An 18,454-nucleotide genomic window follows, 5' to 3' on the forward strand; every position below is an offset into this window, starting at 1 on the left:
AAGTCTATGAACTCGATGTGCTTTTAAAGAACAAAAGTATTTAGAAATAGACCATATAGTATCCCTTCTCATCTCTGCTTACCAAAAAATTTCCCTTTGAATACTTATTTCATGGACCACTTGAAGTCTTCCCTAGCTACTCTTTTATAGCTCTTATTTTCAATATTGTACATTTTGTGCACTTATCTTATATATAGTCATATGCCATTCTATTCCATCAGCATAATAATATTATTATTATTTAAGTTTCTTCAATGCAATTGGAAGCTCTTTGAAAACCAAAAATCGTCTTTCTTTTAAATGCCTATCACAAAGTTGAGCATACAGTAAGGTACTCAACAAAATCTGTCAATAACAAGGGAAAACTCTGCTGAACAGGATCAGATTAGGTCAGATACCTTATTTTTGATAGAAAAATAGCAACTTATATTTGCACAGCATTTAACATATACTGTTACTCTTGACAACCCATTAGCAGTAGAAAATTCAATTATTAACATATCTATTTTATGAGTAAGAACGATAAAATTTCAGAGGAATAAAAAATGAACACAGGAGAAAATGCTGAAAGGGATATTAAAGAACATGTAATCTACACTTTTAACTTAAAAATAAGGGAACTGAAGCCAGAAATATGAAGTGATCTTGCCTAAAAGATGTTTACACATTACAACCATTATCCTAAAAGGCCATATCCTTTTCCCAAAATCTGCTTGTATAAGACCTTCAACTTGTATAAAAAAGTGAATTTTATAAAACCATCACATTTAATAAACTGTTAATTATAAGCAATAGCCATATCACCTACAATTGTAATTTTATGTATTTATATTTATGTTTAGAAAAGGGTGGGGAGTCTTATTTTAGTTTTGGACCATAGAATAACTAGTAAAACCAAGATTCTAACACAGGTCTGATTGTTCAAGTCCCCTATATCACTTAAACTACAGGTTCAAAGATAATTTCAACAAGTTTCACAATTCAAAAGCTGAACAATTCTAATCCAAATCTTTTTGTTTAATGTTAAGGGTGCCAAAGAGGTAAGGAATGCTGATGGAAGAAACTTACAAAATCATCTCAGCTAGGTAGAATGTAAGGAGGCCTTAGAGATTTATGCAATGCAATCTAATCATGTCAAGAAGAGAAAAATGAAAGCCAAAGAGGTTAAGTGATTTGCCAAAGTTCAGACAGTAGAAAGCCAGGATAGAGAACCTCGGTCTGCTGGCTTTTTTCCCAGGGCTCTTGTCTCTACATTCTTTAATGCTCAATAAACTAACACTACAATAGAAATAATCACAAAAGATTGTAACAATACTTATAGAGATTAACTTCATATTCTGTAATCAAGATTTACTGTCTCAGACTAAATATTGAATTTACACTTCCCATTTAGATTAACCTTGATGTCCATTCCGATAGAAAATGATATATGCTTTGTATTACAAATCAAATACAACACATAAAATGTTGAACATGTTAAGCTTAGAGATGGCAGACTTGGAGAAAAGTTAAGAGTAAACAAGTTCTGTTCCAAACACACTCCAGTTCATCAAAAGCTGCTTCCTTCAGCCTGGTAAGAATTCAGAGATTAGCTTAAAAGTAAAAAAGGTAAACAAATTTGCAGCCCAACTATGTAAACATAGCTTTATCTGCTATGAGCAAGTCATTCAAAGAAAGAATAAACTCCAAGAGCATGAGGGAAACTTTAAAAATTATCGAATTACTTCATTTCACAGTAGAGGGGAAAAAAAGCCTAGAGAAAGGAAGTGTTCTGCCCAAGTATTATCTCCTTCCAAAAATGTACCAGAAAACATTTTAAACAATTTTTTAAATTATTAAAAAATAAAAATACTTTTAAAATATCAATGGAAATGATTCTCTTTAAAAATGTTTGGTTTTTATTCAATAAGACAGTAGCAACATAATGTAGTTGAATAAGCACAAGATAATAATATCTACTCATTAACCTCTCCAAGTTTGTTTCTTCAACTCATGCAACATCGGCTAGTATAATTTAAACTACTTGAGGATACCGACTATCTAAGTTTTGTACCTATATGCACCAGAATCCAGGCACAGTACTTAGCAAGAGTGGTAAGTATAACGATTTAGCTTATCTAGAAAATGGAGAATTTGGTTTCATATAATAAGCACTTAGATAAAGATTCAATGGAGAACTCAAATATAATAATTACATTAAAGTAATTATGGCAAAATGAAATTATTATTCATATCTTTACCAAACTGTTTCAGGACTGTTTTTTTAAATAAAGGGGCTACAAAAACAAATCCTTATTACTCATATCAAATTCCTGTCCCCAGAAAATAATATTCACATAAAACTTATGGGATCATATTAAAAAGAGAATCATCGAATATTCTATCGAGCATTTTCATAAAGATGGGATAATTTTCTTTAATGCCAAAGAAAGAGCATATAGTATATGAAAATAACACTGGATTTAGGTCTCCTCTTTAATACTGTCACTGTGACTCTATTGTACTCTTTCCTCAATTATAATATCAGGGGACTTAACTCACAAGAGTCTTTCCCAAAATGGTTGTAAGGAAAATACTTTGTAAACCTTAAAAGACTTTGAGTTTTTTATTAATGTTTTATTGTATCAACACAGTTGGACTTTAAGGATCTTATTAACAGATATTAATACATCAGAATTGGAGAGGGTCTTAGAAGTTATAGCTTAGAAGTGACCTTACAGATTATTTAATCCAAAACAAAATACTATTTTCCTGATTAGAAAACTAAAATTAAAGCACATAATGGCTAATTTGATTCCATTGAATGTGAAAATTAACTAAACAATACATTTGGACATGATTTGGTGAAATGATATAGATTCAATAGGGAACCTAACATATCAGAGGCACTAGTTGAGAAATATTTGATAATTACCATTCTCCTTGGGTGGATTCATAGTACTGGCAAATGAAATACTACTGACACAAAACTTTTTCAAGGCAAGCAAACTCATTTTAGAAAAGCTGGATTAAGTATATACTTCCAAAGTCAAGGAAATAGAAAGTTTTTTGTTCTAAAGAATATACCTTTCCATATTTCTGTAAATGTGGCTAACTCTGTAACACCAAGTATAAAACTGCAAGTAAAATAATTTATTCTGGCAATCATTTATTAAAGGAATATTGTAACAAATTCCTACATTAAGTACTATCAATAATAGACAAAATTCTCTTATCTTAGAAGAGAATAATTTGTTAGAAACAGAAAGAAACTTAAGAGATAAAGTAATCTAACTACCCCAGTTAAGATCAAAAGCCCAGAGAGGTCTAGTGACTTTTTTAAGGAAAGCCATGATTAAATCTCCTGATTGAATTAAATTCTCTTCCCTGAACACTAAGCTAAGAAAAGGCCATGAGTAAAGACTAAAAGAAAGAGGGAAGTCTTTTTACTTTTTTTCAAGTGCCTTAAATATATAGCTAAATTTCACTGACAGAATAATAGGAAAACAGACTGAAAGCTTGAAAGAATCTTATAAGACCATCTACTCAACTCCCCTGATTTTAGCAGAAGAAACTGAGTCCTAGAAAGGTTAAATGACTTATCCAAAGTCACAAAAGGTAATAAATGTAAGAACTAGTATTCGAAATCCTAAATTCAGCACTCTATTACTCCTCTCAGAATATAATATGTTAAGAACTCAACAGAATTTAAAACAGAGAATTGTTAGAGATGTTAGACATGGAAGGTTCCTCAGGCCCCAATGTTGAAAATTCATTCCAATTTCTCCCCTTCCCCCCCCCCCAATTTTTTTTTTTAATTACTCACCTTCTTTGTCTGTAACAGACCAGGAATATTTTTGGAAAGGCTTATTAGATGGGAGGGGATCCATCTCCAGTACTTTGTAAATCTGACCAAAAGCTGATAGTCTGAGTGCATGCTAAAGGAAAAAAAAAAAAAATCTCATATATTCCCCATTAAATAACATGCAAGCCCCCTCCACCCAAATCCTGAAACAGCAGTAAAAAAAAGACATGGTTATCAAGAGAAAAAACATCTCATCTTAAAGCCGAAAATTTAAGACTAACAGAGCAAAGGATATGTGTTCCATCAAAATTGAATCATAGAATCAATTACAGTCTACTATTTCTCAACCTGAACAGAAATCCCTATTACAATGTCCTAGATAAGTTGTCATCTAATCTCTGCTTTGCACACCTCTAGTGATGGGGATCTAAGTACTTTACCAAGGAAACCCAGTATACTTTTAGATAAACAGTAATTCTTGTCTCTTCTTCATTCTTCCCACTTTTGTCTTCTGAGGTCAAGTCAAAAAATTTAATTCCACTTCACATGATAGGCTTATCAATAATCGAAGATCAATGTCTTCATAAGCTGTCACTTCTCCAATTCCCTAATGTGGTTCTTTGTACAACACGTTTTCCAATCCCACTAGTCTGATGACCTTCTCTTTTGTAGATCCTCTCTAGGTTATCAATCTTTCTGCTATTGTTTGGTTTCCAGAATTTGGAAACAACACTCTAAATGCTGTTTGATTAATGTAGTGGTAAATAGTAACATTATATCTATCTGATCCTGAACACTAAGCACTCTGAACATCATTCATTATACAGCTTATTAGAGCACATTAGCTCTTTGGTTGCAACGTCACACTATTTTATTTTTATTGATCTTGTGATTCACTAAAACCTCAGTCTTTTATCACATGAACTGTTGTTATATACCAATACCTCCCCCATTTTGTTAATGGGCAGAAATTTTTTTAGAACTCTCTATCCACTAAAATGCTTCTAAAAGAACCAATTTCAAAGGATTTATTCTACTTTTACTCACAAAATGTTAGCTAGATCCAGCTCCTTAAGATTAATATATTTTACCTGGGCGCTGTGTGTAATATCTTCTTTTTGTTGAATTGTCATATAACTCAATGCATCAGTTGGATCCCTCTCACAGGGATCATGGAGACCTGGCCCCCCTATAAGAAAAGAAGAAAAATCCCAGGTACAATTTAGAAAGCAGCTCAAGTTTAGAAGAAATGGATTCAAGTTAGCTGTTAAGAGTTAAGGACAGGACTGCATGTTCTCACATTTAACTTCTCTCCCTATTAGAACCATGAACTTTAATAGAAGCCATTAATTTAGAAAAGGCCAAAATTACATCTAATTTTGAAAAGGACAGGTTTATGAGATTGAAAACTGATAGGGACCTTAGAGGTGGTCAAATTACTGGGAGGGAAAATGATTTGCCTAAGATTATAGAGAAATTTTTTTGGCAAAAACACTTAAGGTGAGTCAACTCTCTAAAAAGTTAATATCAAAAAATGTATTTGGCATTTTCCCGATCCCACATCTATAGGAATTTATATATATATATAAAAATATATTTTATATATATATAAAATATATAAAGCATGATTTACACTTCCCATACAAGCCCCAAATCCTTAAAGGGATCATAATATGAAAATAAGACTATAATTTACCTGCCCACACACACACAGTCATAGCTACATATTTCATGATTTCTTTTAAAACCTCCATGAAACAAACAAAAAAGTCTATTTTTCCAAACACAGATATGTAAATAAAGCAATACCACAATCAGCATCCTGCATTATTAGTACCTTTGTGTTAGTAAACAGAAAACTTGGATTATGTCTAAAAGATGAGCTTTTCCAATGTAACTTTTCAAATTCCCTCACTCTTCTAAGAATTCCAAAGGGAATGCCTCCCCCACACTACTGTACTGTGCAGAGCACACATTTTGCAGACATTTTAAAAATAGACAGATGAGATTTTACTTATTTTTGCTCTCAGAGTTTAAAACCCTTACCAGGAAGAAGTATTCCAGATGCCAAACACTCCATTACTCGTCTCAAAGCCTCCCCAGCGCCCAAAGGTCTATTACAGGTACCTATAGACTTTTCACATATAAGCTCTAGTGGCTAAAAGATATTAAATTACAAATTAGTACATGCATCAAGTGTTAAAAGGAATCCAGTTAAAATGTGAGCTAATAACTCACTATGAAGATTTGAACAAGTCACTTCTCCTCTCTAGATTTCAATTCTCTCATCTATAAAATAAAGGGGTTAGACTAGATGATCTACAAGATTCACTTTCAGTTCTAACATTCTATGTCCTATGTTCTAACATTCACAAACTCACAGAACTACAGAGGGCAAGAACATTTTTAACATAGGACAAAGACTATTAAAATCAGAAAGTGCCTTGATCATAGAATGTTAGAATCTAGGAATGTTAAAAGTTGGACAACCTCAGAAAATAAAGAGTGCTTAACTATGTAACAAAGAATATCACACTAGATAAGACCTTAGAGACCAGCTAATTCAATCCCCTCATTTTAAACATGAGGAAGCTGAAGATGAGAAAGGCGAAGTGACTTGCCAAAGGTCACATAGCTAGCTGGACAAAACATTCAAACAGCAAACAGCATCACAAACATCACAAGAGGAAATTGTCCCAAGTGGCCTCTGCCAACCACTTAAAATAAGTAAAGGGGCATGATCATGTGCCCCTTCTTAAAAATATTACTCATAATGATTTTAGACAGCTTAATCAGATCAGAAAAAAAAAACATTTTCTTGATTTGTGGATTTTTTTTTCAATTTTTGCTTCATATTATATTAATGTTGTTGCTAGAGATGACTTTTTACTTCAATGGCATTTTCAATGGATCTATAATAAAGGATAGGATGAAGTCCACCATGGGAATTCCCATGTCAAATAAGGTTTGCAATACAATTAAGCACTAAATATAAATAAGCACTATATACGAATATACGCATATAATGTTCACTACTATAAATTCAAGGATACCTATTATAGTTTCAAAATTTAAGAGAAAAAAAGACATCCTTTTAAGATACCAGACTCAACCATTTTCAACTACAAACAATAAAAATAATTTCAAAAGGCCAAGGCTTAATGGCATTTATATGAGCATTCTATTATATGGGCAGATTTTTTTTTTTAATGCCTTTTGGAAATATTTGCCCAAGAAGCTCAAAAAAAGATGACAACAAAATAGGTCTTTCAAAGATAATGAAAGAAGGCATCTATTTTGCATTGAAGTACTGTGGTACTCAACTTCTAGCTGGATATTCCCAAATTTACAATATAAAATTTAAGTGGAGCTTATAATCTCAAAGCAATGCATAGTGATGATAAATAAGAACACATGTTAGAAAGAAAGAAAGAAAGAGAAAGAGAGGGAGGGAGGAAGGGAGAGAGACAGGAATGGAAGGAGGGAGGGAAGGAGGAAAGGAAGGAGGGAAAGAAAGAAAAACTTTTAAGTGCTATTTAACATGGCAATTTTATGATTGTCTTTTTGGTATATTATATATGACTTTCAAAGGCATTTAATTTTAAAGGTAAGCCCTATATTCAGATTAACAGACTGCAATCATATATTGGGTGGTTACCCTTGTTAAGATTACAAACTCCATGACTGGAGATTAGATCTGGAAGGGGAAGTTAAAAATTATCATGTCCAACACTCTTAATTTTACAAATAAAGAAGGGAAATTATTTGAAGGTTACACCTATTAAATAACAGAGGTGAAACCTTATTTAATTATCTTTGTATTATCTCTCTTGCTGTCTAGCACAGAGCACTACTCATAGAAGACACTTAGTAAATCATTTCTGAGTGAATGGTGAGAAATAAACTAAGGATGTTCACAGCACTAATACTGGAAAATAAAACCATAACATGCACATGGGACAAGATGAGAAGTGCCAGGGGCAAATAATAAGACTTCAAAGGGGCTCATATCTGAAAAGGGAGCATCTGATAAGGCATTTCTCAACTATTTCCTAATGAAACAAAATCAGGACTATTAAAATTCAGCAGGAACACATAGTATTTCTGAATGCTTCCACAAAATAGAAGCCTAGCATTTGTCAGTTTACCCATTAGCCATTTTTTACGTACTTACCCATCCTTTTAATGGAGCCCATGTGGGTACTCTGTTGCACAAATCACGCAGAATGCGGAGGACAATTACACATGATTTTAGTCCATTTGCCCTTGCCTAAAACAAACAAAAGGGTTCCAATACACCTACTGAAATCCATTCTTCATTTTATGTACATTGGCCTTGGATAGGTCCTTTATAAAATGATTACTAATTAGCCAGTTAATAAATCAAAATTCATGCAAACAAACAAACAACAACAACAACAAAATAAAGCAAGATTTGTGTTTAGAAAGGCAGGCTCAAAAGTAAAAGAGGGAAGCTTAATGTTAAAATTGCTTTTGTAGCCTCATGATAAACAGATACCCATTAACGTTCTACTCATCTATAACTTTTTCACATTCCCCAGACTATTTTGTTTTGTTTTGTTTTTTAATCACCTGAATTTCAAAGAACTAGACATCAAACAAGTACTGATTCATAGGACATATGACCTAGAAGAGGTTTTGGAACAGGAGTATTCAAATGGGATAGAAGCACAAAATAGAATCAAAACTATATAAAAATTCAAGCTGTACAGAGGCCTTATAAGACATCTACCTCACATTCCAAACAAGTGACTTGACCAAGGTCTTTGGAACCAAATCCTTCTGGATTCTCAGACTGGTATGTATTTCGGCTAAAATATGTTGCCAACTCAAGCTGCTCCAGTCAATATTGACAATCTAACCCTCATAAGGCTACAATAACAATGAGGTAAGAACAAATAGCCAACCTGAAACCATTTGGCATGTCGGAGAGACGCCAAGGCGTTCAGGCATTTCTGCCTGTCCAATAAGTCCGGTGGATCTTTCATCGAAACATTTTCTACTGGTAAAATGGGATAAAAAGAGACAGATACAATTTGACCAAGGGGTTTCTGTCACATTACCAAAAAAAAAAAAAAAAAAACAAAAACAAACAAACAAAAACAAAAACAAAACAAAAATTGCAGCAGCATCTCAGTGAGCTAATAAGACTCCCAGAAGGTTTAATGGTGTTTTAAGAAGTGCACAGTTATTTAATTCAACAGCCATTAAAAGCAATAATGTGCACATGTATAAAATATAATATAAAGGCATTCACTCAGCATACAGATCAATGACCATTGCTACATACAGTCTGGGATCTTATTAAAAATGTATAACGGTAACACATTGTTGCAGGGCAAAAAATAGGGATGTAGCACTTTTTCCTTTTTACTTAGAGATGACATTTAAATAGGAATTACTGAGCAACAGTTAATTTCGTTTTTCTAGAAATGGTTTGGGCCCTTGGTCAGCTTATATTTAATCAAAGATTACTTATAAAAAGATTGGCTAAATTCTCCATAGTTATGTGAAACTGCTTATTAACTAAAACTGTGACCCACTGAACCCAAGGTTAAATCCCCTAAATCATCTAGGAGATGTGTGCCTCAGCTCCTTCTCCAAGTAAAAAGTTATCATGGTGGCTTTAAAGGTTTCAAGCTTCCTGTGCATTTTATTTTTAATTTCCATTTAAAACAATAATAATAATAAATATCATTATGTTGCTTAAAATTTGGAGGCTAAATCCATATTGGAAAAGAAATGTATAATATATAAATAATTGTTAATGATACCAACATGTTAAGTAGAGAATTTTAGTACTTCTCTTGCAATAATTATGAGGTGAATGATGCATCTCTATTTTACAACATATTTTTGTTGTAACATACAATATATTTTTACAATGAGGCATAAAGATATTAACTTGATGTGGATCATGCAGCTAATAACTGTCAGACAAGATTTAAGCTAGAGTCTTTCAACAATAGGCCAATGCTATTTTTACTAAAACACAGTGTTTCTAATAGCTATAATCTGGTAAGAGGAGAAAGGAAGGATATACACATCTGATATGGAATATGTAGTCAAAACTAAGATAACGTGTCTACTGCAGTGTAAACCTCTTATGGGCAAGATCAAGTTATATTCATCTATCTCCTCCAAAGTCTAGTATGAAGTCCTATACACAGCAACATCATATATGCTGGTAAAATGATAAACAAATTTCCCACATATATGGCAAAATTACTGTGAGTTTGGTTTTTTTTTTTTTTTTTTTTTTTTTTTTTTTAAAGCTGGGGGCTTGGTAAATACAAAATAGACCCCATGGGTCAATTCCCAACTCATTACTTGAAATAAGTCAGAATAGGCATTATTTACTGTCATTTTTTAGGAACTTCATTTTTGTGCAGCTCAATGTGTTCAGACTTTTTTCATTAATATAGAAATAAGGAGGAATGGGAAAAGAGAAGGGAAAGGAAAAAGAATAAAGGATTCACAGAGCAGGAGGACAATAAGGAGAACAAAAAGGAGAAAGGAGGATTAAGAGGGAAAAGTAGGGGAATGGAGAGGTATAGAAGGTTCCTAGAAGGAATTCTTAACTTAGGGTCCCCATGAATCTAGTTTTTTTTTCTTTGTAATCTTATTAATTTTATCTTTATAAAAATATTATTTTGAGAGGATATCCCACCAGCTTCCCTGAACTGTCAAGGGGAATCCATGACACACTTACCATCACCCCTCCAAAATTATAAAACCCCATCTAAAAGGGTTAAAATATTTTAACATTAATGTCTCTACTTCCTACAGAGTATTAGGGAAACTATTACTTTAAATTCAATATGTATTTTGGCAAATAAAAAAAAAACTTAAAGCTAAGCTGTATAGTGCTACAGAGGACAAACCTTTCAGCAGTTTTTGTCATTTTGTGGTACACTCAGCTAGTTGTGTTCACCAAAGGATGAAGTGCTACATGCTTATTTTCTGACCTGTTGAGCCCAAAAGCAGATATTTGCATGTGTTCCCAAAATCCATCGAAATGTAAACCACAACACCAGGCAAGGCTGGCTTTCAAACCCTTTTTCCACAACAGTAGTAAGGGTCAAAAGATGGTTGTTATCTTTAGTGATTTTTCTAGAATAGAAAAATTCCATTGTTTGCAAAACTTTATTGGTTAACATTTGGTTCTTGGGGTTCAAGACCCAAATCCTTTTAGAGAGTACTTGTACTGGCTTTGTTACATTAGTACCTAAAATATAACTGTGGGCAATACATGCAAGCATCTGCAAAAAAGCTCATATAGCAGGTAAAACAACTACTATCAATTATCAATGAGTAATTAGAATTGTTTGAAAAGTTAGAAATGGCAAAAGTTGACTGAATGCAAAGCAGTTTAAATCACCAAAGGGGACTGAAACTGAATATTCTGTTCTCAGTACTATTTTAGAGGGCTAGAATGTCAAGAATAGAAGGACCTCACAAATCATAGCATTCACTCCTTACCCTAATGCTAAACAGTTTTACAACTAATAATGACTGTCATAAACATGTTAAAATAGTAATAAATTTATACACATTATTTTATGAAATGGAGAGATTTGAGGGTTTTGGGGGGTGTTCTAGGGATTGGGGGATTGATTGGGGAGTTAGGTATGTTATAGTCAAATTGCAGGGCTAAAAAATTTTTCCTTGACTTTCACTCAGTATAATAACTGAACTCAAACTCTTATATGTACTTTGTAGTTGACAGAACATAACAGAACAGCCTCTTCCAAATACTCCTGAAAAGGTAGGTGGCAAGATAAGTGTGTTTTATCCACATACAACTTAACTCAAATACAGGACTCAAATACAGGTCTTATGAGCCTATATTCTGACTCAGATTCGATTCTTAGGTCTCCCACTTCATAACTGTATGGTATTAGGGAACAAATGGAAGTGACCATGCTGCCATGGATAGTCAGCAACTAATTTTAATAACATCTCACTGTTACTGAAAGGAAATCTGGCATCAGGATGCCAAAAAAATAGAAGAACTATCTTTCACTTGGATATCACATTCAGTTCCCCAAGTAGACATTCATTATCTTACAGAATGTTTACATTATTTTGTTGCAGACAGTCAACATTTGGTGCAAAATTCTACAGGAAAAAAAAGAAAGAAAAAAAAAAGAGGAAGAAAGGAACAGGCAGTGAAGAGAAGACTATATTCCTTTTTACACCAACATCAGAATGGCCATGTTTCTTCATGCTCTGCTGGTCAGGAAGTGAACTACTCAAGATTTTCCAATATTTGGGAGGTTGTGGTTTCGTGGTTGGTTTCAGTTTTTTTTTAATTAAATAAGAAGGGGATAACATGTAAATGTTTGTTTAAAATTTCTTTTTAATCAAACATTATACAGTCAAATTCCAGCAAACAAAATAAGATATTTACAAATTCTCTCTACTTATTTTCCCTTGCTAGTGGCTTCCAAAATACTTTTTACCTTCTGAATCAGATAACTATCTTATACTTACAGAATTTTAGGGTTGAAAGGGACCTTAAGTGATCATCTGGTCCAGTGTTTCCCAACTGTCAGTCTGTGGAAAATTTTTTTACCAATCCACAAAACTTTTAACAATAACAGCAGCTAACATTTACCTAGCATTTCATCGTTTACAAAGTGCTTTATGTAAACCTATTCATTTGATTCTCATAACAGCCTAGGGAGAGAAGTGTTAAATGGATAACTGTTTTATAAATGAGGAAATAAAGCTCAAGAAAAGAAATGTGACTTGCTCAAGGTCACACAGCTATTAAACCAAGATTAAACCTAAGCCTTTTGAGTCTGAAGTCAGTTCTCTTCCAACTATTTTATACTGCAGCCCCAGTACTTTAGCATAGTGCTCAGCACTTAATGCAGGACTACTGGCTAATTTTTTTTATGCTTCCAATGCCTATCTACATTGCACTATACTATACTCTAAAATTTTGTTTTATTAATGAGGTTTTCTATTGAAACCATCATCTAATGCACATCAAATGTTTGTTGGAGTTGACTGACATGACTACCTAATAGGTTCTTTTTTCTAATGAAAATTCCTCCTTTCTACCAGGTGTACTACCTGTAGAAAGCCATTACACTGAAGCTGAAGGGGGAAGAGAAAGCCATCCACAGAAGAGAATTTAAGTATTTTACTAGTTTGGATTGAGAAACACTAAACTAGTCCAAGTACCTCATTTTATAAGGAAAAGAATTGCCTGCTTTATTTCTTTACAGATAATATTATAAGGTCTTTTTTATTGGACTAACCCATTTAAAAGTTCAATCCTAAATTTAAGAGTCAGAAGACCTAGATACCTGTCATATGATTCTGGAAAGTCACTTCACTATTCTAATCTTCAGTTTTCTCATCTATAAAATGAAGAAACTGGGCTCTATGTTCTCTAAAGTTCTTCATATCTAAGATGCTATTAAACAGTTATAATTAAAAAAAAAAAGAATGTCACAAATTTGAGATTAGAGGAATACAAAATTGGAAGAAACTCTGGAGACATTTAACTCTCATTTCATAAATAAGGAAAGTGAGTCAAACAGAAGTGAATTATATCCAAAATAAGTAGTAGATCTACTATTTGAATTCAGGTCTTGTAACTCCAAATCCAACTTACTTTTCTACATTGTTTCAACAGCAGATAGTTGAGCTCCCAACTTAGTTTGCAAAATGTAACATCACAGCAAAATTTCATGTGCTTAGGTTGTTGACTACTTGATTTATGAAGTAAACAGTCTTCAAAAGGCTGTATGTGCTCTTGAAGAAAATGTCTTTAACATGTTTGTGAAAAAGCAACTATGAAGAACTGTTGCTTTACCCAGCAAAACATGTTTGAAGACTCCAATTTTACATTACTGGACAAGTTTCAAAATAGGAGTTTCAATTTGCTAAATAGAAAAACTAAACTTCTAAAAAAATGAAAACAACTTCAAGGAATATTAATGGAGAAGCAACATGATGGAGCAAAAATGAGGAAAGCTGAATTCTACCTTTTACCTTGCTAATTTACAGTGGTACTGACTAAGAAAAGGCTACTTCCCATCAGTGGGATGCTTTCATTTATTAAATGACATAAAGAAATTATCAAGATAAATGCTAAAATTGTGTTTTATTTATGAAATTTTCTACCAAAACCATCATCTACTTATTTCTTTTCTAGTGACCAGTGAGCATTATTGTGTTGTGATCCATTATTTCTGTTAAGATTTTAATACTATTCTTATTTTAGAGAAGGAAAATTTAAAAAGATCCAAATACAACCATAGAAAAGAAAAACTGAAGTCCAGAGAAAGAAAAATTGACTTGTCCAAAGTCGTGCAATTAAATAAGTGGGTAAGGAAGAATCAAACCTATGACTTGAGTGTTGGCCAATTCAGTGTTAAGCATATAAGTTCATTAAATCTTAATTGTTTAGTGGGTAGGAGTATAAATACTTACTGATGAAGCAAAAAGAGCATGTTTGTATAAACCTTGCTATTTCAGTCCATAAACAGACTCTAACATAATTAGTGAGGAGTTCGAAAGTCTTTTAATTCAATGTGCAGAATAGGAAGTTTTTAGCATAAGTGTGAAAACTGCCAATTATGTGACCTTGGCCAAATCATTTAATAGTCCCTCTGTGAGCTTCAGTTGTTTCACCTATAAAATAACATTATTGCCTAACACTACTTTTGGGGAAAGTATAAAATGGTAAATTATTATTATGATTAATTCATTCACCTGCAAACCCACTCTGGATCTTATTTTGGAAAAACATGGTAAAAGCAAAGTGACTTTAAAAAAAATAAAAAGGATAAGGAAGGGCAAGCATATAAAAATATTATTCAGCAATAGGGCATGAAGGCACAAAAAAATTCATGAACAATGTAAGCACTGAAAGAGAAGTCCATTATGCCTAACCACGTTTTAATTGATTAGATGTTAATCACTAGAATCAAACCATACAAAAAGGAAATCTTGGTCAGTTTCTCTCACTGCCCTTAAAGAATGCTAATTACTTTACCTCCTAAAGAAAATATTGTGTTACACATATGAATAAGCATAAACAAAACTTGATTAAAAATGGCAGCTAGTCTTCTGAATCCTATAATCTCTAAAAATGAATTATTCGCTTATGCTAGGCTCTTCATGGCTCTATAAATAACTTGGAAATAAACTGACATTTTAAACTACAAGGTCTAAGAGAAAAGGGCCTGTCTTTCACCTAAGCTCATATCACACTCAGTGTTTAGCAGAAAGGTCTACATATAAGCAGGGGATTAATGTTTTGTATACTGGGTGAAACTAATTAGATCAAGGCTAGACAGAGAAATAATTCAGGTTTTTTTTTTTTTTTCTTTAAACTACGAATCAATTTTAAAAAGCATTTATTAAGTGCTTATTATGTGCAAAGAACTTGTGTATAAACACATACATATACATAAGTGTGTATGTTTGTGTTTTTATTTTCATTTGTTCCCCACACACATATTCTCTTTATATACATAGGTAAGAGGAGTGTATGTATGCATAGCCTCAGCAGAGAAAATACCAACAAACTGAATACAGAAAGAGAACTGTGGTATGAATTCAGAGAAAATAATTATCTTCTCATAGAATCTAAAAATGTTGGAAGATACTAGTTTAAATTCTGACTGAAGCATGACCCACCAAGCAAATGGTTACTGGGCCACTTAATTATAGTATCTACAGTAAAAAAGAACTCTCTAATGTCAAGTAATTTCATTTTTGAAAAGCTCAGATTCTTGTTCAGAAAAAAGTTATATTAGATAGCTATTAAGATCACTTAAGTATAAGACTCTTGCAAAGTTCTTCCTTACATATAAGTGAATACTATGTCTATACATCTACTGTGGTTTTTAGTCTCTTTCCCAAAAACTAGCAAAAAAATCTATCTGTTCTTCCACACAAAAGCCACTGAAAAAATTATCATGTTCCTTTTCTAATGTTAAACAACTCAACTTCCTTCAATGTAGCTTCTTAAGTTAATAGTTTGAAATGATGGACATCCTTCTCTCAGCACACGTCAATTTGTCAAAAAACCTCCTAAAATGTGGCACTCAGAACTAAACATTTTATTCTAGAGGTAGAAACAATGCAAGTAAATATTAAACTTCATTCCACTAATAAATTTTTAGCACAGCCATTAATGAATTCAAGAGTCTTTTAATTCAAAAGCCATAATGAGAAGCTATTATTGCCAGTTCTGACAACTGCAAACTATGCAATCGTAGGCAAATCACTCAGCCTCTTTTATTTTCAATTTCCTCATCTGTAAAATGAGAATATTTATTATTTAATTGTAGGACAACAATCACCACTGTGCCCTCACCCCCACCTCCCAATGCTGTATACCAGACCTTCTATTGAAAGCAACCGGAAAAAAAAAAAAAATCACAATTTTTTTGATTATCACATCACAATGCTGACTCAAACATTAATGAACAACCAAGTCTTTTTCACACTAATTGCTATTTAACGACTTATCTTACTGTGAGATTTTTACTTCAACCACTATTAGTCTGCACCCAGTAGATATATAAAGAGGCCTTCTGAAAGTACTTTCTGCAATATTTTCTTATCAATTATTACAAGTACTAGAAGACAAAAACTGTGTGGTAAATTTTGTCTCTAAGATCCCAGACTTGAATAATCCACTATCCTATCCTAGGATGGGTTCATGCTTTAAGAGTTGCCTGCCAGATAACAATGCAAGTAAAGTTCACTAACTCAACTTTTCCATAAACCTTTGAAAATCTACACTATCCAATAATGGATAAATTCTATTCCAACCCAAACCATAGTTATCATTTCAGCTTCTCTGAACGTCTGGCTTATAACAGTACCATACTTTGAATGGGTGGTGGGGTGAGGGGGTCATCAATAAATCACATCTTTGCATTTTACTTTTTGCAGTACCTTCAAATCCCAGCTAACTGATCTATAAAACCTCTCCTAATATCCCCACATTTTACAGTTATCTCTCCTTTGCCCAATTCCACATTCTAGTGGTGTTTATATTATATTCATATTATTATATCCCACCTCACCCTTGCACAAGAGATTAAGTTCCATTTTCAAAAAATTCAATCAATAAAGTATTTCATGCTATTGAGACAAAATTTCTGTTTCTTCTACCATTCAAACTCATTCTTCTCTTGAGAGCTTATTATATGACAACAATAAAAATTAGTAATACAGGCATAAAATTAGAGCCAATTTCAACCAGAGAATTATCTGAAAGGACTAACACCAAGAATCTAGTCTTGCAGTCAATCACATTATATCATTCATTATCATCATTCTTACTATTTTCAACAAATGACCATCTCTAGCCTGTACTCAAAAAATTTTCAGTAAACAGTTCAACTCACTCTTGAACAACTCTGTTAGGAAGTCTTCCCTTATATTAAGCCAAAATATATTCTAATATTCTAGTGATCTGTTTCCCTGGATGAAGGCTTTATTTGAGTCTGTAATAAGAGAACAGACAACAGATAGAGGGGTAGAAATCAAGCTAAGGGGAAACCAACTTATGGGAAAGTCAAAAAAAGAGAAGGAAAGAAGGACATAGGAAATAGCCAATGGAGTCATGGAACTGTGTAGCCTAAAAAGGAAAGAAGTCTCATGTCTTTTTTTGTTTGTTTGTTTGTTTGTTTACTAATAGCTGCAAGAAATTATGCTAAGGATAAATTCAAAGGGTTCCTGAATAAACAGGAAAATTAAGAAAAACTTTAGATCTTTCTCCTAACTCCCCCCAACTCTTTCAATCTAAATCCTTCAAGTTTGTAAAGGGCTAGAACTGTGGAGAAGTATACTTGAAACTAGGATACTTACAAGGTGTTTACTCAGTGGAATTGATGAGATAATGGTTCTCTAGTCCACATATATCTAGTTTGATATAATGATATAATCACTCTAGATTGGCTTATACCCAGTATGCTATTACAATGTAATTAATTGTAATACAGTATTTAAGGGCTGAGAGAACTGGTGACAAGGTCAGTCAATCAGAGTGAACAGACTGTGAAGGAGACAATAAAAACTATCCTCATGGTGACTATCCTGCTGAGACCAAGGCCCATCCAAAGGACCTTCAGAAAGCTAGCCCAGATATTACACAAGTTGATTTGGAGCTTCCAAAAGCCCTACCAAAGAGCAGAGTCATCTTTGGAGAAGTTCAAATTTCACATCAAGTAAATCACAAAGAACACAAAAAGCAATCCAGAGAACTAGGGCAACTCTTGTGGACAACTATTTATTATAAATGGTAAAGAAAGGATTCTTTTCATTCTCAAAGAATATCTGAAGAAAAAGTTCTAAATCAACAATTTCAATTAAGTTTTTTTTAATATTCTGTATGCTCACTAGAAAGCTGTCTCTAAGCTCTTTGTTTTCAAAGAACTCTATTACAGATTCTTATAAGTGGATAAAGAACACTGTTTATCAAATCTAACTAAAGACCTAAGAAAGAGTTCCATTTCCAATTAATTAAAGCTGGGTGATTCTCAGGAAGTCATCTGAACCTCTTTATGCCTCAATTTCTCACATACCTACCTCAGAATTGTGGAATATGTTTTATACATATTTAAATGTCATAAAAATATGAGTGCAAATGTGAAACCACCCTAAAAG

At 32.9% G+C, this 18,454-nt stretch overlaps 1 protein-coding gene across 6 annotated transcripts in view; it reads right to left on the reverse strand.

Annotated features, from left to right (window-relative positions):
• Window positions 1-18,454, reverse strand: part of STRBP (spermatid perinuclear RNA binding protein) — a 134,732-nt gene that overhangs the window by 19,811 nt on the left and 96,467 nt on the right. For 3 of the 6 annotated variants that reach the window (XM_051979605.1, XM_051979603.1, XM_051979609.1), the window contains 5 exons: window positions 8,713-8,807; window positions 7,959-8,054; window positions 5,831-5,942; window positions 4,876-4,973; window positions 3,806-3,917 (listed from right to left, as the gene is read on the reverse strand). In XM_051979605.1, coding sequence (XP_051835565.1) covers window positions 3,806-3,917; window positions 4,876-4,973; window positions 5,831-5,942; window positions 7,959-8,054; window positions 8,713-8,807 — 513 coding nt within the window. The remainder of the gene's footprint in view (window positions 1-3,805; window positions 3,918-4,875; window positions 4,974-5,830; window positions 5,943-7,958; window positions 8,055-8,712; window positions 8,808-18,454) is intronic. The other 3 variants (XM_051979604.1, XM_051979607.1, XM_051979608.1) reach the window with 3 other exon arrangements.

The sequence above is a fragment of the Antechinus flavipes genome, chromosome 2, assembly GCF_016432865.1.
Source record: "Antechinus flavipes isolate AdamAnt ecotype Samford, QLD, Australia chromosome 2, AdamAnt_v2, whole genome shotgun sequence".
Lineage (NCBI taxonomy): Eukaryota > Metazoa > Chordata > Mammalia > Dasyuromorphia > Dasyuridae > Antechinus > Antechinus flavipes.